Below are 27,924 nucleotides of genomic sequence, written 5' to 3'. Positions count from 1 at the left end.
GCCATAAGGGGGCTATCCGATATGCAGGAGCAGAGACGACTGGCAGTGGGGCCAGGCTGGTGGGTGGGTTCGGGGCGGCGGTGGCCGGGCCGGGGGGTGTGGACGGGGGCTGGTGGGCGGGCTCGGGGCGGTTGACGGGGCTGGGGGCGGTTGAGGGGTGAGGGACGGGGCTGGGGGCGGCTGAGGGGTGTGGGGCGGGCTCGGGGCGGCTGAGGGGACGGGGCCAGGGGGCGGCAGCCCTGGGGGTGTGGGCCGGTGAGCGGCAGCCCTGTGGGGCGGGCTCGGGGCCGCTGAGGGGGCCGGGCCGGGGGCTGAGGGGCCGGAGCCGGGGGCGGCAGCCCTGAGGGGACGGGGGCGGGGGCCAGGCTGGGGGCGCTCAGAGGGCAGAGGTGGCCGGGCCGCTGGCCCGCCCCGCCTTTCCCGGCGGAGGCCGCTCCCTTCCCGGCTCGGGTTACCTGGGCGGGCCGCCCAGCGCCTCTTCCCGTCTGGCCCGTCCCCGCAGCGCTGGGAAGCGGGGCGGCGGCGGCGGCGCTGCCGGACGCGGACATGGGCCCTGCGGTCCCCGCCGGAGCCCGGCTCTTCCTCGCCCTGACGCTCTGCCTCGCGGCCGGGGCCGCGGAGCCCGAGGGGCGGCCAGCAGGTGCGGTGCGGTGCGGCGCGGGGCCGGGGCGAGGCGAGGCGAGGCGAGGCGGGCAGCCTGGGGGGCGGCCCGGGGCCGAGGGGAGACACGGCGGGGGCGTGGGGCGGGGCCCGCCGGCCGCTGCGGGGGCTGCAGCTGGCGGGTCACCGCGGTCAATGTTCCCCGGGCGCCCGGCCGGCCCCTTGCCCTGCTGCCCGGGCGCGGCGGTGCCTGGCCCCCCCCAGCTCCTCGTTCGCACCGGGCGTGTCACGTCGCTTGCCTCCGGGCCGGGAGCCCTCTTCGGCGCTGATCCCGCCAGCGTGTGCGGCGGGATCGTTCCCGGGGCATGCAGCCCACGTCGGCGCCCGCACCTGGGCGGGATCGGGGCCACCAGTCTCCCTCTTTTGAAATAAATTAAAAAAAAAAAACCAACCACCACCACCTTGCAAGCTGGCCAGCCGTTCCTAATCCGTTTAATCCCGCCAGCTACACGCGTGTGGTCCTGCAGATCTTTACTACTGCAGGTAATTTTGTTCCTGTACAACTCTTTGTAAAGACAGGAGGTAGTTGCTGTTTGCAGGATTAGTCGCTATATTTCTTTCAGGGTGCGATCATTAGATTGCACCTTCCGTTCAAATAACTTCGACTTTTCAGCCTAAACCTCCTGTAGATGGTGGAAATTTTGAGCGACGTGCAATGTGAATTAGGATTTCAGACCCTCTGCTTCCTATATCATAAAATAGTGAGGAGAAATTTAAGATTCTGATCTTCCTTCCTTTATGATGGTATTTCAAAAGAACCCTAACATCTCTGACAGGTTTCAGAGGAGCAGCCGTGTGAGTCTGTATTCGCCAAAAGAAAAGGAGGACTTGTGGCACCTTAGAGACTAACCGATTTATTTGAGCATGAGCTTTCGTGAGCTACTTCATCGGTACGATGAAGTGAGCTGTAGCTCACGAAAGCTCATGCTCAGATAAATTGGTTAGTCTCTAAGGTGCCACAAGTCCTCCTTTTCTTCTAACATATCTGGTGGCTTTAAACTGTATCTCAAATTTCTGTGGCTGCAGCCACAACCACCGTAAAATAAAAACACACTTTTCTAAAAATTTCAAACCTGCATCTCTTGCAAGTAGCACCAAAGTTTACTTAAATTGAAAGAATTAAAGAAAAAAACTTTGTTTATTCAGCACCCCGGTTCTTTATTTTGTGCATTTGATACTATTTTCTGTATAGTTCATTTCCCATTGCTTTTTCTGAAGCAGGGTGCTCACACAGTAACAGGGAAAACAAGGTTTTTTTAAATTGTTTTAGCTTTCTCAGATTAATAGGAAAATACATCTGTAAACCCACAAAATCAGCAAAGAAAGATTTGAGAACAATCTACCTCTAGTTGGGGGATTTTTTTAAAGTGTCTAGATTTTCATGTTGACTGTCCCTTTAACTAAAGAAATTCAGTGGAAAAACGTTGTGAATATAATGTGACTGAAAATGTAAATGAAAATTAAACAATCTAAATTGTAAAGGATTTCCTATTTACATAGGATGAGTGTAAATACTTAGTCAAAAGACCACATGCTTAAATGTATGTAGAGACTACATTCGATCCCAGTGATGTTCCCTGTGTTTGCTTTTCCATCAGAATTTTTTTCTTATTCTTAAAAAGAAAAGGAGGACTTGTGGCACCTTAGAGACTAACCAATTTATTAGAGCATAAGCTTTCGTGAGCTACAGCTCACTTCTTCAGATGCATATAAGAAGTGAGCTGTAGCTCACGAAAGCTTATGCTCTAATAAATTGGTTAGTCTCTAAGGTGCCACAAGTCCTCCTTTTCTTTTTGCGAATACAGACTAACACGGCTGTTACTCTGAAACCTTTCTTATTCTTATTAACAATCTGAAAAGTAAGTGTGTGTGTATGTGTGTGTGGTAAGTACAAAGGAATAAAATTCATGAGTAAATTCCATTATATAATTTCAATTCTAAATAACTTAATTAGTTCTTATTTTCCGTGTGGGATGCTAGTCTTATATGTAGATTATTTACTATACTAACTCATTGGAGTACTGTAAGTTGCTTGTAAATAGGGACCTGCATGCCAAGGTGGAGCCCAGCTGAAGTCATTAAAGCCTCAGATGTTAGATAAGGATAATTTTGGTGGAGTGCAGAGGGAGGGAGGCAGAGGTTCAATATTTAATCAAGTTGTATTTTGTATAAATGGTGGTATTTCTGATATTGGGGAGTTAAATATTGGAAACAAGAGTACATCAGTGAATCGGTCCCTGCTACAGTTAATCTTCCTGGAGGTCTCACTGATGAGATCGATAGATAGATCTTGAGCAAAAATAAAATACTTCTCTTTTTAGGTTTTTGAAATGGAAAAAAATCTTGGTCTTTGAATTGAGCCATTGATTTTCTTTTCCTATTATTGTAAACTTTTTTCAGCTCAAAGGGGTGCCATTTTAATGGTCACTAAATCACTGTGCACACCTCTGGAAGAGTGGAAATAATGAATAATTATATATTTTTTTAAATATAATGTATTGTTCTCCTTGAGAGAGTTGGAATCCCCTCACGATTATTGATAAGTACTTATCTTTGATCTACTTCTTCTTTCACTTTCATAATTACTGTTAGGCTGCCATTAAGAGCTAATCTAATATTAATCTGTCAAACTTCCTATAGTAATTTATTTAAATTAGATATCTTAATTGTATCCACAAAAACAACAAGGAGTTCGGTAGTCTTTTTGTGATAAGACTAACATGGCTACCCCTTGATGATTAATTTTATCACGTATATTTAAATCATGATTTACTAAACTAATATGAACATTGGGTGCCACCTGTATGTAATAGTATGTATTAATATTGAATCAGGTTGATTATTTTCTACTTGATTTTTAACACTTTAGTGTGAAGTGAAGTAAAATCCCATTAAATCATTAAGTTGCTAAATGAAGAAAAATTTATGAGTAGAAACACAGTTTTGCAGAGATATTGGTTACTTTTACTTTTGTATTATGGTATTTAGTCAGAGAGAGCTATAAAGAAAGAGAGGCCATGAAAAAGGCATGGAGATCCCAGGCATGTATTTATATGTATTTTATAAGTTAGATCCTTTCAGCTAATGCTGATCTGCTTATCAAACTAAGGATGGTAATTGGGATGATGCAGAAATAAAACATCACAATGGGGACTGAATTTAAAAGCAGAGGTTTCTATTAAGTAAAACATCCTGCTGTGTTATCCACCAGCTCTGGGGTTCTAAATAATCTTGCACCCATCACATGTCCTGAGATATGGCTCCAAAATGGAAGCTTCCAAACCATACCAATATTCGAGAGGAACATGTTTGCTTGCCTAATCTAGTGTTTGGTCATAAAGCTGTCATGCATCCCTGTGTCCTTCCTCCCCCGCTGCCCTAACCATACCTGATCCTGTCAAAGTTAGATTCAGGACTCCCATAATTTGTCAGACCACTCTGTTTATTAGCAAAGCACTTTGCCAATGCACCCAGATATGTGAGCCCCTCTCTAAGGCTCAAGCTAACTTATTTATACAGATAAGCCAAAGCCAATTTAACATAAGAGACAAAAGGAAGCAGAAACTGACAAATATACATACAGATCTTATTTGCATACTAACGTTTACCAATCTCCTAGCTCAGTAGGAGCTCTAAGTTAATTAGTTTGAGGACCCATTGTCTCACACTCCTTAATGTTTCTCTTTCTGACAACTATATTTCAACAAACCCTTCAAGCAGCATTTCTTTAATGAATTATAATTTCAATATAATTCATTCTACTTTCACAATCCCAAACTAGCATCCAGATTTTGGGAAAGGAACGTACGCTACTCAGCTTTTACCAGAAATTAAATGCACATAGAAATGTAACTTAGAATTTTTTGCCTATTAATGCAAGTATTTTGCATCAGAATTTAACTATGCTTTACATGGAATAGGTCCAAATTCATAAAAGTTGAAAAGATTGTGGTAATTGCTGTTCAAACCACTGTCTGGCTGATATTTTAATAATAAAAGTAATGAGCAGGACTTGAGTAATCACCGAAGGTGTATTCTATACATGCTTTTTACATCTAAGCCATTTTTTCTTCAGAGGTTGACTTAAAAGCATGAGACCTGAAAATTACTTTGGAAGTTTATTAGGTTAAATTGGTTATGCTAATAAGACTTAGTCAAGGTTTATATCTTGCAAACACAATTTCAGCTTCAGGCAGTGTGAAATAGTTGTGTGTGAATTTAAAATACCTAAAATTAAGCTTTACTAAAAGGAAAGCTGTAGAATTTTAAAAGGAGTGTCTATTAAAGTTCTTAGCTTGGAATTATTTAAAGACACCTTGGGGTGCCCCCCCCCAAAAAACATGCCTCCTGTGCTGGTTGCAGTTTATTAGGGGCTTAATTCTGCAAATACTTCAAGATGTGATACTACTGTAGAAAGTCATATTGAAAGACTTAACTAGAACTACTAATTGATTTAGTGAGATCACACTCAGTAGTGAATGTTTTCAGAATAGGGCCCGAATAGGGCATGTCTGCTACCTTCTTGTGGCATCCCCCATAAGCAGTGCAAAGGGAAAAGAAAGCAAACAAAACGTGGAACAGGCTAACGTTGTAAGCCACATTCAGCCTGAAAGGGCCATTTTCCAATGGGGTCCCTTTCAGGGCCAGCACCGCAAACCCTAGCACTAGGGTCGTTTCTCAAGATGCTGTGTTCCAATATTGAGGGGATATCAACAGCAAAGTTACAAACTCCACCTACATACAAACCTTGAAGCACATGTAATTTTGCTTCAGGAGATGCACTCTACCACTGATGTGCAAGTTTCAGTTCCAGGCTACACTGTCATGGCTCATCACCATTGCAGTCAGTATGGGAGTATGGGAAAATCACCTTTTCATCTTCCAGGCAAATGCCTCCAGTGGTCAAAGAGCAGAAAGTATTTGAAGCTTTTCTGAAATCTCAGCATCTGCTGTCCTTGACCACCACAGGCTTGCTGACATTAACAACAAACAGTTTACAGAAGGCCTGATGGAATTTTCAGAAAGCTTGGTGGGAGGTTTTTCAAGCAGAACTAGATACATTTATAAGCAAACTGGCCCCTGCACCCGGGATCCCTAGGGAGGGCTCTGTCCACCATTACAGATTTTTTTTTCTGAGAACCCCCGATACATTTCACGAACCTCCAAGTGTTCATAAACCCCAGTTTGGGAACCACTGCTCTACATAAGATCGAAGGATCACTCAGCCAGGACACACACGCTCTGGCCACTTCCTTTGGTCAGTGGAGACTTCCAGTGAATGAGTCTAAGATGGCAGCCCCAATCTTCCAGCTGAAGGATCGCCTGGCTAACCAACCCCTTGCAGTCTGTGGTGAGGCTCACCCCCTCCCTTTCCAGCCAGTTCTCACTTATTTAGGAGCTGGCAGCCTGAGCTCCGTGACCATGACTTCCTGGCGGAACAAGTTTAAGCTTTGTTGTAGTTGTGCATTGTTTGCCTGGACTGCTCAAGACCCGAATGCTTGTGGGAGGAACTCTTTATTGAGTTGGCTTCTTAAATACTTTCATGCTGATTCACGTCTGGTACTCCTGGATGAAACATGTAGGAGGCTTAATCCAAGTGATATGAGCTACAGAAATGAAATCTTGGAAGAGTGTTGCCGTTTTCATAATGTAATAAAATTAATAATGATAAATAATGTAATAATTGTGTGTAATAAGCAGGGTGGATTTGATTTAAATCACTAGTCAGGAAGACTCGATTTAATCATGGATTTCTACTTAAAAGTGCATTCTTGTTGGTGGTTATAACCTCAATACATATTCTTCATAACTCAGAGACAGATGTAGGTTTCATTCTTAAAAGGTACACACTATACATTTTAAAGTGATTTTACTTTGAAAACTTTTCAGATTAGTTTTACAGCTGTATCAGAAAATGAAGGATTGTTTGGTTATTTCATTTACCAAAGTTAATTGAAGCAGATATTTATGAAGTCACTGGGAGGTGAACTATCTCCAATTCAACAGATTAATCATTAATATTTGGAGGATTTTCTTGCCATGCTGCATTAGGAGGAGAACATCACCAAACCGACATTTAAATTGTTTTATTTAACTAAAACAACAACATTATGTATTCTGGATTTTTTTCTTCAACAGCAAACCTACAATATTTTAACAAAACAAGGATATGAATTTTTGAATTTAGTTAAGCGTTCAAGTTTTTTAAAATCAGGTTTGTCTTTGTTAAAATTGTTAACTAAAATAGTTAAATGAAATTTAAAAAAAAAAAACAAAACAAAAATTAAATAGACTACGTCAGCCAGGTCAACGTGAGAAACTTAAAATATTGGCTTCTGCAGCTAACAGTCGTCTTCACCTTCATTTTCCTGTTTGTTCATAATCTGGCAAAGAAAAACAAGCTCTCCTGCTTTTTCAGGCCCAAACGATTTCTCAATTTGGAATGAATTCGTCCAAAGGAAGAAAATAGTCTTTCTACACCTGCAGAAGAAGCTACTGCTGTTAAAAGTGAGATTATCACGTCAACGGTCTCTGAATCCAAGTGCTTGAGTGACTTCCACCAGTTCAATGGTGTGACTTTCTTCAAAACGTCATCAGCAAACATATATTTCTTGAATGGTTCTTATTCCGAAACTGGGTCTCTTTTATGGCCTGCTGCTATTATAGGTTTTTCCCTTCTAGTGAGAGAATGTTATGGTAGATCTCAAATCAATGGAGGCTACACTCAAGACTTCTGGAATATGCTGCTCAAACAGTTTCACTTTTGTTTCTACTGCATGTCCCTCTCTTCTTACATTTATCTCTTCTCCTTATCTAGATCTATTCCATCCCCAACAATCTTCTATTCATTGAACTTTCTGAAACTTTGCACTTTTAGGGAGAGATAAGGGAGTGACTCTGTACACAAATTTACAGAGGGACAATAGGGTTGAGGTCTGTTGTTTCTCACCTCTATATAGTTATTTATTTTAAAACATTTTTGCTGTTAACAGGCACGTTATCTCTGGAGACAAATCCACAGTTTGAGAACAGCAAAACTAAGCATCTCTGATGGTATCTTCTAGACTGAGCACTAAGTCCCATTGGGTAGATATAAAGATTAACCTAAATAATCTATACAGAAGCCTCTGGAACCTCATAAAATGGGGTCTGTAATCCATGAACTATTGGAACTCATTTACAAAACTTTTTTCTTAAACGTTACATGAATATATTGTCTCATACTATAGAATTAGAATTTATAATCCCAATTCCATGATGAGATATCTTGGAGCTAAAATGTATCTTTATCTTTAGATAGGTTTTTTCCTCCAAAAGCATTTTATCAAAAAAATCTGATATAAATTAAAAAAAATCCGATTTTTTTTTATTGATTTTTATCCATCGTGGTAATAGGCGTGTCATAAAAAAACAAATTATTTCCAAGATCACTGCTTCCATAATTTATGCTCGGGTAAGGGAGGAAATCCCTGGAAATATTCATTTTTAGGAGGGGGTTTGCGAGATTCGATATTTTCGTGAAAGGGGTTCATGGGTGGTTAATGTTTGGGAATCACTCTTCTGAGGGGTAGTAGTGTGCTACTAGCCTATGCCAGCAGTAAATTATTTCTTATTGCACCCTGGTCCTACCTATTGTGCACTTGAGTTAAAGATCAGGTGAATCCATGGAAGGTAAAGTTTTTAATGCCCTCTTACTCACTAAGGTGTGTGTAAAGTCCAAGCCACAATCTACCCCAAAGGTTGTAATTTGAAAGACTAATTTTTTGAAATTAAAACTACTGGATTATGTCTCTAAACACAAAATAGGTTCTGTTAATACACACATCTTTGTTCTGAAGCACTTAGGGTTACTACAAACTCACAAAAGCCTCCAAATAAAAACTTCAGCCACCTACCAGGACATATTCTCTGTTCCTTTGCCTGCAATCGCATCCCTTGTTACCGTAACTATTGTATGCCACACACTGCAGTCTTAACGTTGTCTCCCCTTCTGCCTTTGTGTACCCAGCACTTTCCCAGATTAATTTGTCCCATACTAGTAATTGTGGATGTTTGGTGTCGTAGTTGGTTATGTTGGGAGACAGTGACTTGGCAAAGGGTTGTTTGTAGAAGAGCATGTAGGCTAGCATCTCGAAGGGGTAGAATGAAGGTAACTGTGCTATATGGTAGTTTTAGGTGAAGGAGTAGAGGATATGTACTGTTAGGTAGCGTCACTTTTGTTTCTTCGCTTTTGTAGACTTGTTAGGCATGTATTTTTGTAGCAACCTTAATTGCTTCATAATAACATCTTTGTGTCATTGCCTGTGCTTTTGTTTAATCCGATGGCTGGATGTGGGATGGGCAGACCTGTGAGGGTAAGGACAGAGAATAGTTCATCTGTCAGCCTCTGTGCAAACACTTTCGCATCAGCAGCCATCCATAAGCCCTTTGCTGATGCCAAATAAAATCTGACCAAAAAATGTAATTCCTGATGGAGAAGGTTTTGTATGCACCTGCCGACCCAGTCAGCCAGTATGATTTGGGGAAGTAAGAGGAAGCATTGATTGGGCAAATATTTCAGTTGTGTTGCTTTACAGTCAGTGTGAACCACTGTAAAGACAGGATTTTTTTTAATCAAATGACTTTTTAAAAATAAATATAAAAATATACTGGGTTTTATTTATCCTTTATTTTAGGAGGGTTGTGAAACTGAAGCAGATTTACATTTTAAATCATTGTAATATAAACCTCTTAGGATTTCAGCTTCATTACATGAAACTTAAAACATTTTCTGACCAGCTTTAATTTTTTATTTTCCACAGAGTTGACTTTGCTTTTTTATTTTTGGGGGGAAGAGGGGGTCAAAATGTGAGAGTTTCCAGCTGAAAACTTGATTTTCATTTTTTGACCAGAAAGGGTGGGTTCTTTTTCAAGATAACTGTCAGCTTTTGATGGAACATTTCATTTAATTAAAATGAAATTTCTGTCGAAATAGTCCTAATGGAAAATTTTTCGCCAGTGTTAATTGAATTACTTAGAGCACCCATGAAGTATTTATTTAGAACTTTTTCCTTTGCTTTTATAGGAAGAAAAGTTCTCCCACCTCCATCCAACCTGCATTATTCATTTGGCCAGCTCTGTAAACTGAAATGGACATGGAATCCCCCAGAGGGCATGAACAGTGGCTGTGATCTAGAATATTGCAGTGAAATTTTGATTAATGGCATCCCACAAGAAAACAGAGTACGTTTTGTTGTTGTTTTTGTTTTGTTTTTTGTTTTTCCCCCAGCTCTTTGAATTCCACAATATTCCAGTAAATGTTTATCCTTACAATGAAAGGAAATAAAATTACCTGGAGCTGTTCTTAGATGTTATACACTTCATAATGGATCTACATACTTGGGGGTCGTTTGCAGGGCTGTGCGAATAACTAGTTTAGATTTGGTGGCCAAACGAGGGGGTAAAAATTATCTTGACTTTACCAGAAACAAACCAAAAATTTTGACAAAACAATTAAAAAAAATTATTGATGGATTTTTACCTTTTTTTAATAAAATGGAAGTAAATTTTGAAATGAAAAGTTTAATTTGAAAATATTACTTTTTTTAATTCGAAACAATATATTGACTTTTTAGAGTCTTTTTCACAGAAATAATTTGGTGAAATCAACACAGTTACAAAATATTTTGGTTTCAGAGTAGCAGCCGTGTTAGTCTGTATTCACAAAAAGAAAAGGAGTACTTGTGGCACCTTAGAGACCAACAAATTTATTTGAGCATAAGCTTTCGTGAGCTATGGCTCACTTCATCGGCTGCATTCAGTGGAAAATATGAAGTGAACTGTAGCTCACAAAAGCTTATGCTCAAATAAAAATATTTTGGTTGACCCAAGTATACGCTTTTTGGTGTGTGTGGGGGGGAGAAATTAAAGAGGGTTTGATCTGAAAAAAATCTCACCTGTTGCAGTTATGATGTCATGACGGGTTGTGGAATATTCAGAGCTCAAAAGCAGTAGCCAGCCTCGTTCTTGAGCAGGGTACTTTAGTAGTAATTCACAGACAGCATAATAGAAAAGACTCATGCATCCATTAAATTAAGTATTCTTTTTAAAGGTACTTTTAACCAATACATACCAAACTTGTCTTCATCTTCAAGCTACACAAAACTGGGTTTCCTGAAAGGGTCCTGTACCCTGACTCTGAACCCTTCAAAGTGGGCTCCGAGTCCAGAAGAGAGACATCAGTCGTCATCTTAGGTTAGATAGTCATATACTTCCAAATTATAACAAACTTTACTTTTTTCCTGAACTGCCCCCAAGTGACTGTGTCTTGGATGCAGTTAAACTTGATATGATGCAAGTCCTCCAGGCCCGGAGAGGATGCCTCATGGAGACACTCTGTGATTACTGAACGTTATTGCTGAACATTATTGCTGTGACAGCTGCCAAGTCCAGGATATCCTGGTCTTTTTAAGGGAAAGCAGTTCATAAATTTGTTTTGTGGCTACAGTTTTGCGTTCTGATCTGCTGTATTTGGAATGTTAATGGCTGTTTGACTCCCTACCTGTTCAATGATTGTTTGCTTATATGCATGTTTTTTTCTGTTGTTACTCTGGTATGGGCTTTGAGTGCTTTTTTCCTTCTGTTAATGTTTTGTGTGACTATGGAGTGGTGAAAGGTGCTGGATTGACCTCCCTGTATTTTTTAAGTCCTCTGTTTAGACAGAGGTAGTGTAAACTTCATGACTTTGCCTTATCAGATCTGGAAGAATGCCCGTAGGAAGAAAAGTCTCCTCCATACTCCATTTTGGATCTCTGTAGGTTGCCAGTCAGTCCATGTCCGTGGGGAATTGGTTCAGACTATGACACTCTCTCTCTTCTTGAGTGGTATGTTTGAGTATGCCTGCCGAGAGATCATCACCTTTTGTTTTTGCTGAATGGCTGTTCATTGCTTTTGGTTTGGATTTTTAAGCATCCTCTTTGTTCCTTTCGTTCTAGAACTGGGTGTGAGCCTTTTGATTTGTTCTAATATGTTTTTACATTAACTATGGTTTCCCTTGTACTTTGTGTGTTTACTATATTTGGGCATTTTAAAGTTTTTTTTTCTTTAAATTTAGGAATGGAGTAGGAATCTTTTTCGTGAGGAAGATGTATCCTTGAATGAGGAGGCTCATTTCAGAGTGAGAAGTGAATGCAAATCTGATAATACAAGTGAACCAAGCAACTGGGTGGAGATTTCTACTCCACCAAAAGGTACCCATTCTAAAACCTAGCCTTGAGCATGTTACCTTCTTTATATCTGATGAAATACACAACTTTTTTTGCTTTCTGAGATGTAGTACAAGAAAGCTGAATCTTTAGAAAAATAAAACTCAGTTAAAATCTTAAATTAGCTGAAAGTGTCTGTATTTTTGCACATCCCAATACACTTTAAAAGTGAACTGTACAGTTCTCACCTGCCAGGACATTAGTTCAGGATTGTTTGTTGTTTATATTATTAGCTCTTACAGGAGAAACAGAAAATCCTGAACACCAATCCTAGCAGGTAAGTAAGATAGCAAATTAGAGAGACAAGGTGGGTGAGGGAATGTCTTTTGTTGGAACCACTTCTGTTGGTGAGAGAGACAAGATTTCTGGTTTACGCAAGCTTTACTCAAAAGCTTGTCTAAACTTGAAAGCTTGTGTCTCACCAACAGAAGTGGTTCCAATAAACTGTATTCCCTCATCTCCTTGTCTCACTAATATCCTGGGACCAACACAGGTACAAGAATACTCCATACAACTGGGAAATAATTGTCATATGTTTTAGTTCTTAAAGTGTGTGTGCCTCTGTAATATTGAAACCTACCCTGTGTGCCCTGCTAATAAATATGATTCTTATATTCTCCTCATTTTTTAAAAGATGAATTCAGAGATGAGAAGTTTAAGTGATTGGGCCAGGGGAGAATAGCTAAGGGAAACACATTTTCTGGGTAGTGTCAGGGACGAGACAGGTGTATGGAGGACTGATCAGTAATAGGCCACAGGGCACAGTCCAGTTGCTTGGGAGTAGAGAGAGCTGCAGGGAGAAGTGGGCAGGAAAGCAAGTGACAGTAATGGAAGCAAAAAAAGCAGGTCAACTGGAAAGAAAAGTAAAGTTGCGGTGAGACACTGAGATGTGGAAGCTTTCACTGATTAAAGGGAGGCCGTGTCCTAGGAGTACTGTGTATCCTTTGGTCTAAGGACTGTTCTGATGCACCCCAGGGGTGGACCATTAGGAGTGAGTGAGCTAAACAGACTTTTGTTTTTAAAAAGCTATCTGCATAGACATCTGTCACCTTATGAACTAAACACAATTTTAATTTTCCTGTAATAAACCTTCAAGTAGTCGCTTCCGCAGAAGAAACAAGTTTAGGAGCAGAAGTGAGGTTGAAGGCTGGGCTCTTTATGGAAGTAACATATATGTGTAGTGCCTGAGGATTATTGTGGTGTTACCAGATATATTTATTTCTTCTCTAAGATGTAATCTGTTAATACAGTGTGAGACAGCAGTGGATGGAAGGAAATGAAGAAATTAAATTTAAAAAAAGAAACTCTTCAACCTTTGCAATTTTGCCACTTTTTGTGTGAGTGACATGAAATTAAATATGAAGAACCTGATTCTATAGCTGTTGTACCCACCATGGGATATCCTGTTAACATCCCAACTCATGGTGGCTATGTAATCATTTGTTTCTACCATTCTGTCACTTGTTTCCTAGTATTTTAAATACCGTCGAGGTATCTTGGAGGTACAGTAGTCATGATTAAAACTTGACTTTGACTCACTTTTGCCACTGAATAGTATTTTAGAGACAGTTTATTTCCATATTCAAAGTACATGAAAATAACACTGATACCCCAGTAACTGTGGGTGAGCACTGATGGTTTCTAATGGCTGCAGCTGTCATGCAGTTCATGGCTTTGCAACAGTGTTCCTTTGACTGTCAAGGATTTTAACTAACCCTAAAGCACCTGCATTTTATTGGAATATGGCTTCCCTGTTTCACCATCTCATTCTATCTGTAAAATTATTGTTCACACTAGTTCAGATTAAATGAAAGCAACAGCTTAGGCTTTTCTGGGTCACTTGTGTTTAGAAGGAGCCTTGCACAGGTTCAGGAATGCCATGCTGTACAAGTGAGTGACTTTCACTTGCTGACTAATGAGGGCATTCACTGTAGCCTGAGAAGCCCATTGTGACAGGTTGGATCACAGAACCCCCACTTGGTAACTGCCAACTGATGTGCCAAAGCTATTTCTGCTCCTGCTTTCCCTGCCAGCTTGGGACTCCAGCACCCTGTCTTGATGAGCCAGACACGCCAGTCTGCTCCAACCCAGACCAAGGGTCTGAACCACGTGCCCCAAAGCTGCAGACTTAATTGAAAGCAACTTAAGAAGTGTTCCTGTCTTTAACACTCACATGTGCAACTCCCAATGGGGTCCAAACTCCAAATCCGTTTTACCCTGTATAAAGCTTATACAGGGTAAACTCATTAATTGTTCGCCCTCTATAGAGAGAGATGCACAGCTGTTTGCCCCCCCTTCCCAGGTATTAATACATACTCTGGATTAATTAATAAGTAAAACGTGATTTTATTAAATCCAAAAAGTAGGATTCAAGTGGTTCCAAGTAGTGACAGAGAGAACAAAGTGAATTATCAAGCAAAATAAAATAAAACACGCAAGTCTAAGTCTAGTACAGTAATAAAACTGAATACAGATAAAGTCTCACTCTCAGATGTTTCAATAAGTTTCTTTCACAGACTGGACGCCTTCCTAGTCTGGGCACAATCCTTTCCCCAGGTACAGCCCTTGTTTCAGCTCAGGTGGTAGCTAGGGGATTTCTCATGATGGCCGCCCATTTGTTCTGTTCCACCCACTTATATATCTTTTGCATAAGGCAGGAATCCTTTGTCCCTCTGGGTTCCCACCCCGCTTTCTCAATGGAAAAGCACCAGGTTAAAGATGGATTCCAGTTCAGGTGACATGATCACATGTCACTGTAAGACATCATTACCCACTTGCCAGCACACAAGTATACAGGAAGTCTTACAAGTAAAACAGAGCCATCTACAGTCAATTGTCCTGGTTAATGGGAGCCTTCAAGATTCCAAACCACCATTAATGGCCCACACTTTGCATAATTACAATAGGCCCCCAGAGTTATATTTCATATTTCTAGTTTCAGATACAAGAGTGATACATTTATACAAATAGGATGACCACACTCAGTAGATTATAAGCTTTGTAATGATACCTTACAAGAGACCTTTTGCATGGAGCATATTCCAGTTACATTATATTCATACTCATTAGCATATTTTCATAAAATCGTATAGAGTGCAACATCACACCCGCACTCTGCCTTTCAAGTGGGATAGTGGAAGGTGAACAATGTCAACTGCTAAGATATTCACTAAACAATGGGAGGGTGCTCTGATATTTGGGAAAGAAAAGCACTTACTGGTAGAAAAAAATCTTTCTAAAAAGCCTTTGAACTTGCATTCCAGGTGCTGCAGGCACTGCTGCTGTTGGCATAAATTGCACTTGGTACAACTTAGAGTACATGGTCTGTACATGGCTTCCTGGACAGAATGCAAGTGCTGGTACCAACTACACTCTGTACTACTGGTTTGTATCGATTGGTGGTTTGTTTTTTGTTTGGTTTTTTTCCCCTGCTTTAAAAGTACTCTGCATACCTCTGACTTAATAATAATAAGAATAATTAATAATAAAAATATTATTTTTATTACCCGTTGCCCTGAAGGATCCCAAAGCTCTAATATAGAGACTAGAACTGTGAGTCCCATCTAGCATGCTGGCTCTTTAGAGCTGATTTGCTTATATGAAGCATTTGGCCTGCCCCAGAAACTCATTTTTTAAAAAAAATTATCTGTTGGTTTTATCTTCCATCTTTAAGAAACTGATTTATTCCTGGAAGTTATGGAGTAGGATGCCACCTTAACATCTCCAACTCACTTGCCAACTGTCTTCCATAAATAGTCTTCTGTTACAAGACAACAGAGTTGTGGAGAGAGAGAATTTGGCACGGATATTTATATACACTAACCAGTGCGCACACCCCTATATTGATGTCTTTCCTGAAATTTTAGACTTCATTAGTTTCTGCAGAGATATAAAGAGACTTTTTTTGAAAGCTTTCAAAGTTCTTTTTAGTTTTAAATTTACATTACATCTTACTTTCTGTTGACTACATAAAAAAGTTGTCTTTCTCACTCTAATGGTAGATACTAAAATTACTAAGTTTTCTGCAAATGTATTTGGACAGCAAATACCAGGATGTTTGTTACTTGTTAAGCTAAACACAGGGAGAAATGACCTTTTCACTGTCCAAAACTATTCACCTCAACCCCTTCTTGCATGTAGCAGTGGTAACCTAGCCCTGGTTCTAATTGGAAAAAAGAATTTAAATTTCTAGTGGACTATGCACCTTCTTGGAGTAGCATTTTACACCCCTCTCCTGGAATCCTTTCCTGCCCAACCCATGCTGGGATCATGGATGAATGTGAATATAAGGCCTCTCAGCTGCCTGGGTTGTTGGCATTAGCTGGCAACAAATTCCCACCAGTCCAGAGTGGTATTAGCTGGAATAGAGTCCAGCTGGAAGGAATGAGTACAATATTGAGATATCTTTGTACTCAAATTTTCCTGAAAATTCAGGGGTGGTTGAAGGTGGTAGGCACTCAACAGGGAGGTGGATAGTGTGGGGTGGGACGGAGTTGGGGGCCTGAAGGTGCATATGTGAGAGGGACTGCAACAGCTTCCCCACCTCCTACACATGGGGGCAGGCAGCATGGAAACTGCACTCCTGTTGTGGTGCCAGAGACAGAGTTTTCCTTCCCTGCTGGGGGGGCGGGGGGCAGGAGGGAAGACATCTACAGCAGCAGTACCCCAGCTCCTGTGGAAGAGCCAGGAGGTCCCTGCTGTGCTTGCGTCCATAGGGTAAGGTGGGGAAACAAGGAGGAAGGTGTGCAGGTGGCCGTAGTTCTCTTGGGCAGCTGGGGAGGGTGGGTAATTAGTAGCGTGGGTGGCATGGGAGGGACTCTTGACTGGATTAGCCAAACCCTGGGTGACTCTATAAAAGTGGTCCCCAAATTGTGGGGCCCGTCCTCTTAAGGGGGTGAGGAGGAACATTTGGGGGTGCACAGCAGGGCCCAGGCCAGCCCCGTGGGGGTGGGGAAGGGAGAGGCACCCTGCCCTTGGCCACCAGCCCCTGACCACAGTCTCTGCTCCTGACCATGGCTCCGGGGGGCATGGGCAGATTACATTAGGAGTAAGGGGGTCGTGACTGAAAAAGCTTGGGGACCTCTCCCCTATAACTGCTAGTAAATTACAGGAGTAGGACTCGCTACTTTCCATCATTGAGTGGACTAACTTCCCTTTTTGGGGTGGGGGAATGTCAAAAGGAATCAATCAGAGGTGGAATTCTTTTTCCCTGGGGATGTTTGCCCTCCTGGAAAAAACTATTTTGAACTAATATTTTTTTAAACATTTTAAAATATAGTATAGAGGTAGCAGAGTTGTCTGTCATGCTTTGAGTTAAAGGGCCCAAGACTTGCTTCTGCTTTGCTGCAGCTTTGTACAGAAAAATCAGTGTGTTTCATGCTTTGGCATTCCTTGAAGTATGAGTGAAATGACACCCTGTGTGTTCAGTCTAATCCCGTCTCTTATTGCTCTAACCTAACCGTCATGCAATGCCCACTTTGACAATCTTGTAAAGCCGATTTAAAAGCACATGTAACCATTGGTGCCCTGGTGTTTGAAGTTAAAATGTGGTATGTTTACATTTTATTCTTGTAGGTATGACGGCCTGGGAAATAACCAGCAGTGCCAGAATTATATCTATGGAGATAACTTTGGATGTAATTTCAGTCTTTCCATCCAAAATTCCACAGATGTGTATCCAACTATCAGTATTTTGATCAGAGACAACTCGGAGGAAATTAGGCCTGTCTGTGCAAACAGAAATCCAACAACAATTGGTAGGTTTAAAAGATTATGTAACTTTGCAAAGAGTGTTAGGTTTAAATATCAGTCAAAGAAAAGGGTATGGAATTTGTTTTGATTATGTATTGTTCCGTGCAAAAAGGAACAGCTGGTTTAACCTGACAAGAATACACCCAGGATACATATCTGTATGTATTCTAACAAGAACATTATGTAATGTTCATAAATTGTGCATGAACACTCAAGATTCTCTTGTAATAGGCTGATCATCTTATCCAGATTAAATTGCATCAGTGATGCCTCCGGATGAAACTCAGCACAAAACCACTTTACGCTAGCCTAAGATCTGGCCCTTCATCTACAGGAATGGCCCCACTATATTCCCTGCATGTTAATCATCCTAGATGTCTCAGGTCTTCTGGGAGTTGGGGATAGGAGAGTGAATCTGGATAGCATTGGAGCCAATTAAATCCATTCTCTTCAATCTTGAATCCAAAGTTTTGTATTCCCCTGGATATGAGTCACCGGCACTTAGTGAGAACAGCAGATGCATCTGGTCAGCTATCAGCTTGCAATTGAGACTTCTTGCAGGTACCAGATTTTTGCAGTAATAGTGGGAGATTTTTAGGGTATTTTTGCCCTTGGGTGTGTTATCATTCACCTAAACTACACAGCCCCTTGTCGTTAAGGATCCTGGTCTTTCAACCTTCTTGCCAGTCTGTGGCATTTGAAAATTGTCAGGGACCTAGGATTTGTACACAGCTTCCTCTAAATTTATTGTCAAGTAGTCAGTTATTTTTGACAAATGAAGGGCACTTTTTGGTGTATCTTAGGCCACACTCTCTAATGTTGGAACTCTGTGGCTAATCATAGCTCTATGTGGTGTGATGACTAGCTTCTGAGAGGCTCTATTCTATTCAGCATGTTGCTTCTTGGCAGAATATTCTTATTAGTTTGACTTCCTGGTGTGAGAAATTACACTGTATTTTGAAATTCCAAGGACTTGACATTACTGAGTAATGGTTTAACTTACACAATTTTTGAGCCTGCCATCTCACAGTCATGTTCAAATTTCCTAATAATAAAAGCATCATTTTAGTGGTTGGCTTGTCTTTAACATGTTAGCAAATGCTACCATGTAAACGGAACTTCTGGAGCATGGCCATCCATGCTCCAGACAATAAGACTAGTGCAGAACGATACAATGATTGCATCTTATCTGCTACTTACTTTTTCATGAGATTTGATTTGGGAATTCATCAGAAGTGTTGTTGATCCTGATACAGGGTGACCAGACAGCAAGTGTGGAAAAATCGGGGCAAGGTTAGGGGTAATAGGTGCCTACGTAAGACACAGCCTGAAATACTGTGACTCTCCCTATAAAATTGGGGCATTTGGTCACCCTGTCCTAATATTGAATCTGTCAAGCTCTTCCCTTACTTTTCACTGTCCTAATTGCTGTGCGTGCATTATGCCTTATACTGCTGTATCTAGTGACTCTTTCTTTTTAACTGGTATGGACTTTAATCATATTAAATGTCAAAATAAACTTAGTTCAAAAATTTGGATTTTTTCTATTTCAGTAAAACCTGGACCTCCAAGGATTGTAACGGCATCAGTGATCAAAGATGAAATGCACATAGAATGGCAAAACCCAGGCACCTTTCCACCACATTGCTTAGTATACCAAGTAGAGCTTAAAGACAGCAAATCGGGCTCTGTTCAGCAACATGATGTAACTTTTTTTCCATTAATTGTTTACAATGGCACTGAAATTTGTTGCATGTGTTTTTTTTTTTAATATCTTCTTCAAACTGTTCAATGCAACACTTGAGTTGCTATTAAGAGCTATAATTGTATGCAGAGCAGAAATGTGTACGTTTTATTAACTTACTTGAAACTGCATATGTGGACATAACTGGTTTTCCTCTCATGAAATGTGGTTCAGTAATATGACCATGCATTGAAACTAATGCCAGTTTTCTGAGTCTCTTGCCTTAGCTACCCATTTACCATAGCAAAGGCTTGGTATGTACGTAATGTACTCTGCAAAACAGGTACACTTCTGAACGGGGTAATAGCTCTTCAGAAACATACAGCACAACTACATTACCCTATGGTCTGTCTCCCAGTCAGATCCTCATATTCATGTACTCTGGTTTTGTGACTTGATTACCACAAAGAAAATGAACATGCTGATTTGTGGTTCTGTGCATGTAGTAAGCAAGGAGATTTGAGGGTAAGGGAAAGGGGGAAATAATCACACACACAAACCAATACAATTGCACTGATATCAATGTGTGGGTGTGTACTTGCTTGTGTATGCCTGTATCTGAGTAACCGAACTAGGTGTGCCATTAAATCAGTAAGGAAAACAGCTTAGTATGCTAGGTTTCAGAGTAGCAGCCGTGTTAGTCTGTATTCGCAAAAAGAAAAAGGACTTGTGGCACCTTAGAGACTAACCAATTTATTTGAGCATAAGCTTTCGTGAGCTACAGCTCACTTCATTAGTATGCTATCTACTAGTTTCAATGCTTTGTAACTTGGCAAAACAAGAGTCCTTTCCTGAGGACTGTGTACACAATAAGTTATAAACAAAACTGGATGGTCCACACACCAAAAAAGGCACTAGATGAATTTGTTCAGTCTTCCCTTTTATTTCTCCCATAGGAAAAATGAGAGAAATGGATGCGGTTCTCAAACTTCGTTGTACCGTGACCCCCTCAGATAACAAAAATTACTACACCACCCCAGAATGGGGACTGAAGCCTGAGCCCGGTGGGGGAGGGCAGAGCCCGAGCCTCACCACCCCAGGTGGGGTGCCAAGGCTGAAGCCCAAGGGCTTCAGCCCCAGGCAGTAGGCCTGTAACCTACCTGAGCCTCGCTGCCCAGGGTGCAAGTCAAAGCCTGAGCCATGCCACCCTGGGCTGAAACCCTCAGGCTTCAGCTTCGGTTCTGGGCAGTGGGGTTCAGGCTTTGGCCCAGGGCCCCAGCAAGTCTAATACCAGCCCTGGTGACCCCATTAAAATGGGGTCACAACCCCCTTTGGAGTCCTGACTCTCAGTTTGAGAACCACTGAGATTGGGCATTTGTCCTAACTTCCATGGAGAATTTGGTCCTTTGGGCTCAGAATAAACATGAAGGTTCTCAAGCATTTCACTTCTCACAGGGATAGGGGCAGACTCTGGTGTAGGGAAAGCTTGGGCAGCAATTCTGCCGTCCTGATAGATGGAGGGGAAGGCAGTAGAACTCATGCAGGTATTTGGGGGAGCTTGTAGACCACCACTCCAGGCCATTCAGCCTCAGTTTAACCTTTGATGCTAACACTGGGGTCAGCTAGTTTGAACCCTGATTTCTGAATGACCTTGCTTCGGCAGTTTGGATAATTGTTTAAGGCCAATACATACTGTGAAAATCTAAATTCCTTATCTTTTACCCTTTTATTTTATGGAGTTCAAAAATACAAAAGGCAAATGGGGCTTCAGTCAAAACATTCAGTTTGATTATGTTAAAGCTACACAATGAAACCAGTTTGCAAATGTCATGTATCCTGTCACAAGAAATAAGTAAATATCTTTAATTTCTTTATTTTAAGATTAAAGGCTACACTGAAGCTTGGTTTCCCAGTGTTCATCCTAACACTGTGTACGTCGTCAAAGTGAGAGCAAGGGTTGAAGGAACATGTTACAGCAGCAATCGCTGGAGCGACTGGAGTGAGGAGAAGAGCATTGGTAAGAACACTCTTTCTTTGAACTGATCTGAATTTTTTTTCTAACTTCAACTTCCAGTCATTAGCCCTCTTATGCTTTTGTCTGCTAGATTAAAGGGCCCCAGAATTGTCAGATTCTTTCTACCTGTGTAGGTACTTACAGCTATGACCAAGTTCCCTCTCTCTTAACACTTCAGTATCTCCGGGTCACTCGATTACAGTCCTAAAAGTTGCAATATTACAACAAAAAAACTTCAGAAACAGACTCCAAGGAGAGACTGCTGAATTGGAATTAATTTGCAAACTGGACACCATTAACTTAGGCTTGAAGAAAGACTGGGAGTGGATGGGTCATTACACAAAGTAAAACTATTTCCCCATGTTTGTTTTTTCCCCCCTACTGTTCCTCACACATTCTTGTCAACTGCTGAAAATGGCCCACCTTGATTATCACTGCAAAAGGTCCCGTCCCCCCGCCACTCTCCTGCTGGTAATAGCTCACCTTACCTGATCACTCTCGTTATGGTAACACCCGTTGTTTCATGTTCTCTGTGTATATAAATCTCCCCACTGTATTTTCCACTGCATGCATCCGATGAAGTGAGCTGTAGCTCACGAAAGGTTATGCTCAAATAAATGTGTTAGTCTCTAAGGTGCCACAAATACTCCTTTTTTCTTTTTGAGGATACAGACTAACACAGTTGCTACTCTGAAATCTTTGAAGATCGTTAGCTTTACTACGTGAATTTTCATAGCTGTTGCTGTTTTTCATCTGTCACATTTTGAAAAGTTAGTGGTCACTTTCATTGCTCACAAAAGCATTTGTGAATTTGTAAGTTGGAATATTCTTAGGAGTCTATCATGTAGCCTGAAAAGAAGTGTTTGCATTAAACGTTTTCATTATTCCTGAAGCACTTTGCTCTCTAAATTCTTTGGGATTTTTTTGTTTTGTTTTCCAGGTGAAAACACAGACTTCACATTCTATATTGTTTTAATACTCACTGTTCCATTAACAGTAGCAGTCGCTACTATAATTCTACTAGTGTACCTGAAAAGGTAAATATCCATACCGCTTTTATATTAAAATCTGTTACTGACTGACTTGACTTTTAGAGTTACATTGCAGTCAGTCTCTGCTTTAGTTTACCTTTCATGTGTAGTATGTATGTTTTGACAGTGGTTATCTTCCCTTTATACCTCTGTGTACACAATTAATATGGAGGTGCCAATCAGAGCTCTAGAGTTGACTTTGAGTTGAGGTTTTTTATGGAACAAATATGTTCTGGTTGCAGTAACACTGTGTGTAGTTTATCTCCCTAAAAAAAAAGGAAGTTCCTCTCACTCAATGATTGCAAATGCAGTAGGTGCACACTTGCAGCTCCCATTGACTTCCGGGGGAGTTGCTCAGAGATATCCAAAGACATAGGCGCCGACTTCCACTGTTCCTGGTGGGTGCTCAAACCCCCACCCCACCCGCCCCTGGCCCTGCCCCCGCCCCCATTCCACCCCCTTCACCCAAATCCCCGCCTTTGCCCCACCTCTTTTCCGCCTCCTCCCCTGAGCACATGCTTCCCCCCCTCCCTTCTGAAAAGTCCTAAGTGCCGCCAAACAGCTCTTTGGCAGCGGGAAGCACTGGGAGGTAGGCGGAGGAGCGGGAACACGGCGAGGCTCGTTGGGGGGGAGGGGAGCTTGGCTGCCGGTGGGTGCAGAGCACCCACTAATTTTTCCCTGTGGGTGCTCCAGCCCCAGAGCACCCGCGGAGTCGGCACCTATGTCCAAAGACAAAATTGGGCCTGTATGTACAACTCCTTTTCCATTCATTATTGGGAATGAAGGTGGAGAGAACGGGGCATGGTCTGGGAGGACAAAAGATGGTCAGAGAAGACAGAGTCCAGCTGACTTTCACTATAACATTCTAAATGCAACTTTGAAATGTTCTTCCTTTGGTTAATTGTTTTCATCGAACACTTTTATTTCTCTATTCTAAAGGCTCAAGATACTAATTTATCCACAAATTCCTGACCCTAGAAAAATTATTAAACGCATGTTTGGAGAGCAAATTGAGGACTTCCAGGTTAGTATCTGCCTGTTTGCTGTGAAGTGATCTCTCAGAATTAAGTCGTCTCTACATTCCCACCTCCTATATTAGTATTTTGCCTTTACATAATCTAAAAGAATTTTAAAGAGAATTTTACACTATATATAGACCAAGTATTTAAGACCATGAGAATTATACAAAAACAAGTACAGTCTAAAACCAAGAGTTTCATGTCCTCAGTTAAGTTTTTTTCTTAAGCAGTGTAAACTTTTTCCCACTCACTAATTTACTAAATGCCATTATGCTATTCAACAGAGCTTGTGCTTTCTCTTCCAGTTCCATGAAATGGTTCTCTTTGCAACTCAATTAAGCTGCTTTTCCAATCTCCCAGTCTTGAGTAGCCCTACAGAGACTCACAAAGAATTGGTGTATGGGGTTAATTACGTGCTACTGTGAAGTCACAGGCACTTTGCACCTTTGCAATTGTTATCCTGGTTATGCTACATTTAATTGTGTTTAAATCCCTTTTTCTCTCCTCAAATCTCTGGGCCAATCCAGACACCGCTTGTAGTTCCTTCCTGCCAGCAAAGAGAGCACATTGAACCTTTCTGGTGAGGCCATTCCCAGTTTATAGAGCAGCTATTGGTTCACCACAGTGAATTGTCTCTGTCTTCTGCATCTGGAAAATAAACTGTCCTTGACAGTTTTATAGAGGACTAAAGAAGGATTAAGAAGGTCTCTTCCTGGAGCCCTTGTAGGACTAGGACACCCTGGGCTGAACAGCTTCCACTGAGGGAAGTACTGGTGGGCTCTGGTTCCCAAGGGGTTTCAGATGACTCTGTACAGCCATGGTCTCCAAACCTTTTGGCACGCGCCGCCGATGGAAGAAGACCTGCCGCAGGCGCGCTGCCAACGGAAGAAGACCGGAAGACCTGCTGCAGGTGGGCCGCCAGAGGGGAACACCAGCCTTGGACTTGCAGAGCTGCCGCCGAAGGAAAAAAAACAGTGGAGTGCCATTAGGAGGGCTCCTGCTGCTGCACACCCCCGAGGATCCTCTCGTGCCCCAGTTTGGAGACCACTGCTCTACAGGAAAGACAGGATCAAGTAGAGGAGAGAGCTTCTTCCTCCTGCAGCCTCTCAAGTGGGAGGGAGTTTGGGCAGTGTGAACCCAAGAAGCCCCACTCCCCATAGTGATGGGCAGGCTAGATACTCCCAGTGTAACTCAGCCCAGTGTGGAAGGCTACGTTCAGGCTCGATGCCAGCTCCCCCTGGGTCCAGGCTACAGCATCCAGTGATCACTGAGCCTCTTCTAATGGTGGTTCTAGTTCTACCAGTGTTAGACCTACTGCAATGTTCCTCCCTATCACTATTCCCCGGCTGCCTTCTTCCCTTCTTCCGATCCCAGCAACAACGGCCTCCCACCTGTATGAGCTCAATGTCCATGGGGAGAATGGGGAACACACCCCATGTGCAGTTTGGCAGCATTGTGGGACCCAGTCCTGACCTCTGGAATGTCCCGCTTGCATGCCTGCCCCTCTCAGATAAGCAGCTGCAGCAGGGGGAGGTCTCCTGAGACTCTGGCCAACCCTTGGCACCAACCGAAGCCCCATCACTTTCCTAGGAGGAGCAACTGCACCCCCACACTCCCCCTCCATAGGACATGCTCTTGGTCCTGAGCTGCCTCTGCTTCACCCTCTGAGCTGAACACTGCATACCCTGTAAAGCTGACTATTACTGCTAACTAAAAGAGAGACCGAGCCCTGAGGACACTGAAGATCTTCTGTAAAATAATGTGTTGTATTCTCTTTCAGAGCTGTCCAGGGGATGACTTTTTGAATGTCCGTAAGCCAGCTATGGAAGAGGAAATCCACTATTTAGTTTGGATAGAGAATCCAGAGAGCTCCACATCTGATAATGAGGACCGAGAAAGACCTGCTTTACAAGTGAAAGCCTTGTGAGGAAGACTTCTTTGTTGCTCTTGTTTACCTCAGAGGATTTCTGAATATTGACAGTGACTTGTCTGCAAGGCAGACACCCACATTCCAAACAGCAAACACCTGCTGAAAACTCACCTCTCTGGTGACACTCGCAAGATAAAATGCTGACCGTTGCCACCTTCCATCTCTGCTAAAAATGCTACCCAGAGCCACCACAATATGCATGTACATAAACCATGCACTGGACCCACAGCAGTGCCCCTCCTTCTGCCTAAGCCCAGCTCTTCTGACTATGTGCCTTTCTTGCTTCTGCTCATGCCTCACATTTGGACTGTAAGCGGTTTGGAGCAGAAACTGGTTCTTCTGTGAAGCACCTTGCTCAGTTCGGTGAGAAGTAAAACAATAAACAACTTGTTTACAGCTTATCACTGCTAGAACATAGGAACTGCCAAGAGATTGGGTGGACCATTTAATCTGGCTTCCTGTCTCTGACAGTGGCCAATTCCAGAGGAAGGTGCCATAAATCTTCGAGAGTATTTATGGAATAACTACCTGTCTGTAAAGGAAGTTTTTTCCTAATGCCACCTGTTAGTGGCTGCTGAAACCAAAGAGGACCATTTATATCCTTTCTTTAAAATATATGTATATACACAAGTCTCCTAGCATAACAGTGGATGTTGTCACTAACCACACAAGTGTTTTTAATCCTTTTTGAATTCTACAAAGCTCTTGGCCTCTAATATCTTTTTGACGGTGAGTTTCATCAGTTAATTATGCTTTGTTTAAAAACCACTGCAGTCTCTCACTTGAAATGTGTAGCCTTTCAGCTGCTGGGACTGGTTCTCTCCATGTACCCCTGTATAACCTCCCATGCTGGGGAGAAGGTGAAAGCCCACTTCTTGGGAATAAGCCTCACTCTTCCCCCTGGTTAACATAGTGATCCTATTTTGTTCTTGGTTTTCTCCTCTGAGAACTTGAAAGCCATTTAACTTTCTGACTTTACTTCAGCCTGTCTCTGCTGATGGTATTTATCTTTAGTGATTGTACATCATAGACTTTAAGGTCAGAAGGGACCCTCATGATCACTAGTTGATTGTTCATAATATTCTCCTAAACTATGTTTGAGGTTGTTTTCGCCATGCTTTCCTGCTGTAAATTCTAAGCATAACCTAATGTGTGCTTTTATGCTTCAAATAGGGTTACTCCCTGGCCATTATTATGCCTCCTAAAGATGGGGAGAAAGAACTGCAGGAAAAAAATCATATCGGCTGGCCTTACGTGGTGGATTAGGGATTATCTCTCTCCTCTAAATCCCCTTGGCAGCCTCCACTACGAAGTGCAGTCCAGTTAGCTGATAAGAGACCTAACTCTAAACAAATTGGAACAGGCCACCTCAAAAGTTTCATTGGAAGCCACTGGGACTGGAAGGGACCTCGTGGGTCAGTAAATCCAGACCCCTGCGAGCCCATGCAACCCTGTCAGATCATCCTCTTCATATATGTGTCAAGCCCCAAAACAAGGATGCAATCTCAGGGATTTTAATAAAAGGTACAGCAAAACGCTCAGCCTCTGGAAAACTCTAACATCAGCTAATAATAGGTTGTTGCAGAGGGAGAAGAGTTTTAAAGAATATCCTGTCCGTCAAATTCCCTTTCCAAGCTTCAACCCCCCTCCCCTCCCCCAAACATTCTTTGTATATATTCTAAAGATATTCCCTTTACTTCTCAGATCTGACCATAGTTAGAATGATCTACCTCAACTAGAATGGTATTAGCTCTGGCATCACGGTGTGACTAGGAACATCAGACGACCGTGTAAGGGAGAGCAATCGATAGCTTTTCTGTAAAGGTTGGATTTTTTTCTTACCAATCAAGGAAGAAAATTATTGGCACTTTGCCACAAATTCTTTTGAGTTAGCTTCTGTGGTGTTTCTGGCAAAACTGAAGCTTATTAAAGAGAATAATTCTGTTTGGGTTTGTGTGTTTTTTAAGAAGTAGGGTAGTGCTAGGCCAAAAGGAACCTTTTAGTTTTTTTAAATGAAGAGATAAATGTAGGTCCTGATGAGGATGTTGTGAATAATTTTTTTGTTTCCTGGCTGAATAGTGAAGACAGTTCCCGGTAGCAGAATGTTTTGTGTTTATTCCGTACCATACCACACCACAATGCAATGTGAGTACACTTGAATTGCTATTTTTTTCTTTGTCCATATGCCATTTTTTAGTAGACTTCTTGATAAGTTTGGGATTTTTTTTTTCAGCTTTTGTAATTATGTGAATCTTCTAACGTTTGTTTGTTTGTTTTCCTTTATTATAGTTAGTTGATTGTGATTTTGTTAAAAGGATGAATAAAAATATATTTGATTAACTGTTGCATTTCAGTTTAATTGAATAGCTTCCTTGTATTTTAATCAGAGGGTAAATCGAGAGACTGAAAAAATGGGAGCTGTTTAGTTTAGAGAGAAGATAAGTAAAAGGGGATGTGCTAGAGGAATGCAGAATGAAGGAAAAACGGCCATTCTCATTTACTATTTCTGGTGTAAACAAGCTAAGATAATGCAGAAGCTGGCATTTTTCACTTGGGTGTTCAGGCAAAAAGAGGGGATGTACAAAGAGCCTT

General features: G+C 41.7%; 1 protein-coding gene across 1 annotated transcript; it reads left to right on the top strand.

The window, feature by feature from the left end:
• Positions 1–436: 436 nt before the first annotated feature.
• Positions 437–27,629, top strand: IL13RA1 (interleukin 13 receptor subunit alpha 1). Its single transcript, XM_073358556.2, has 10 exons — positions 437–640; positions 9,725–9,882; positions 11,753–11,888; positions 15,167–15,287; positions 17,478–17,659; positions 19,208–19,359; positions 21,220–21,355; positions 22,293–22,389; positions 23,323–23,407; positions 25,183–27,629. The coding sequence occupies exons 1-10, from the start codon at positions 547–549 to the stop codon at positions 25,327–25,329; spliced, it is 1,308 nt and encodes a 435-aa protein (XP_073214657.1). The 5' UTR covers positions 437–546; the 3' UTR covers positions 25,330–27,629.
• The last annotated feature ends 295 nt before the right edge of the window (positions 27,630–27,924 follow it).

This window comes from Lepidochelys kempii, chromosome 9 (assembly GCF_965140285.1).
Source record: "Lepidochelys kempii isolate rLepKem1 chromosome 9, rLepKem1.hap1, whole genome shotgun sequence".
NCBI lineage: Eukaryota > Metazoa > Chordata > Testudines > Cheloniidae > Lepidochelys > Lepidochelys kempii.
Note: the sequence above shows the minus strand (reverse complement) of the source record. Positions and strands in the feature narration are given on the sequence as shown.

Bases quoted from the DNA above. Each gene is read 5' to 3' on its own strand.
- IL13RA1 (XM_073358556.2), top strand. From the start codon at position 547: ATGGGCCCTGCGGTCCCCGCCGGAGCCCGGCTCTTCCTCGCCCTGACG. The intron at 15,288-17,477 runs GTTTGTATCGAT...TTATTCTTGTAG, and splicing joins AACTACACTCTGTACTACTG to GTATGACGGCCTGGGAAATA. The intron at 21,356-22,292 runs GTAAGAACACTC...TTTGTTTTCCAG, and splicing joins GAGTGAGGAGAAGAGCATTG to GTGAAAACACAGACTTCACA.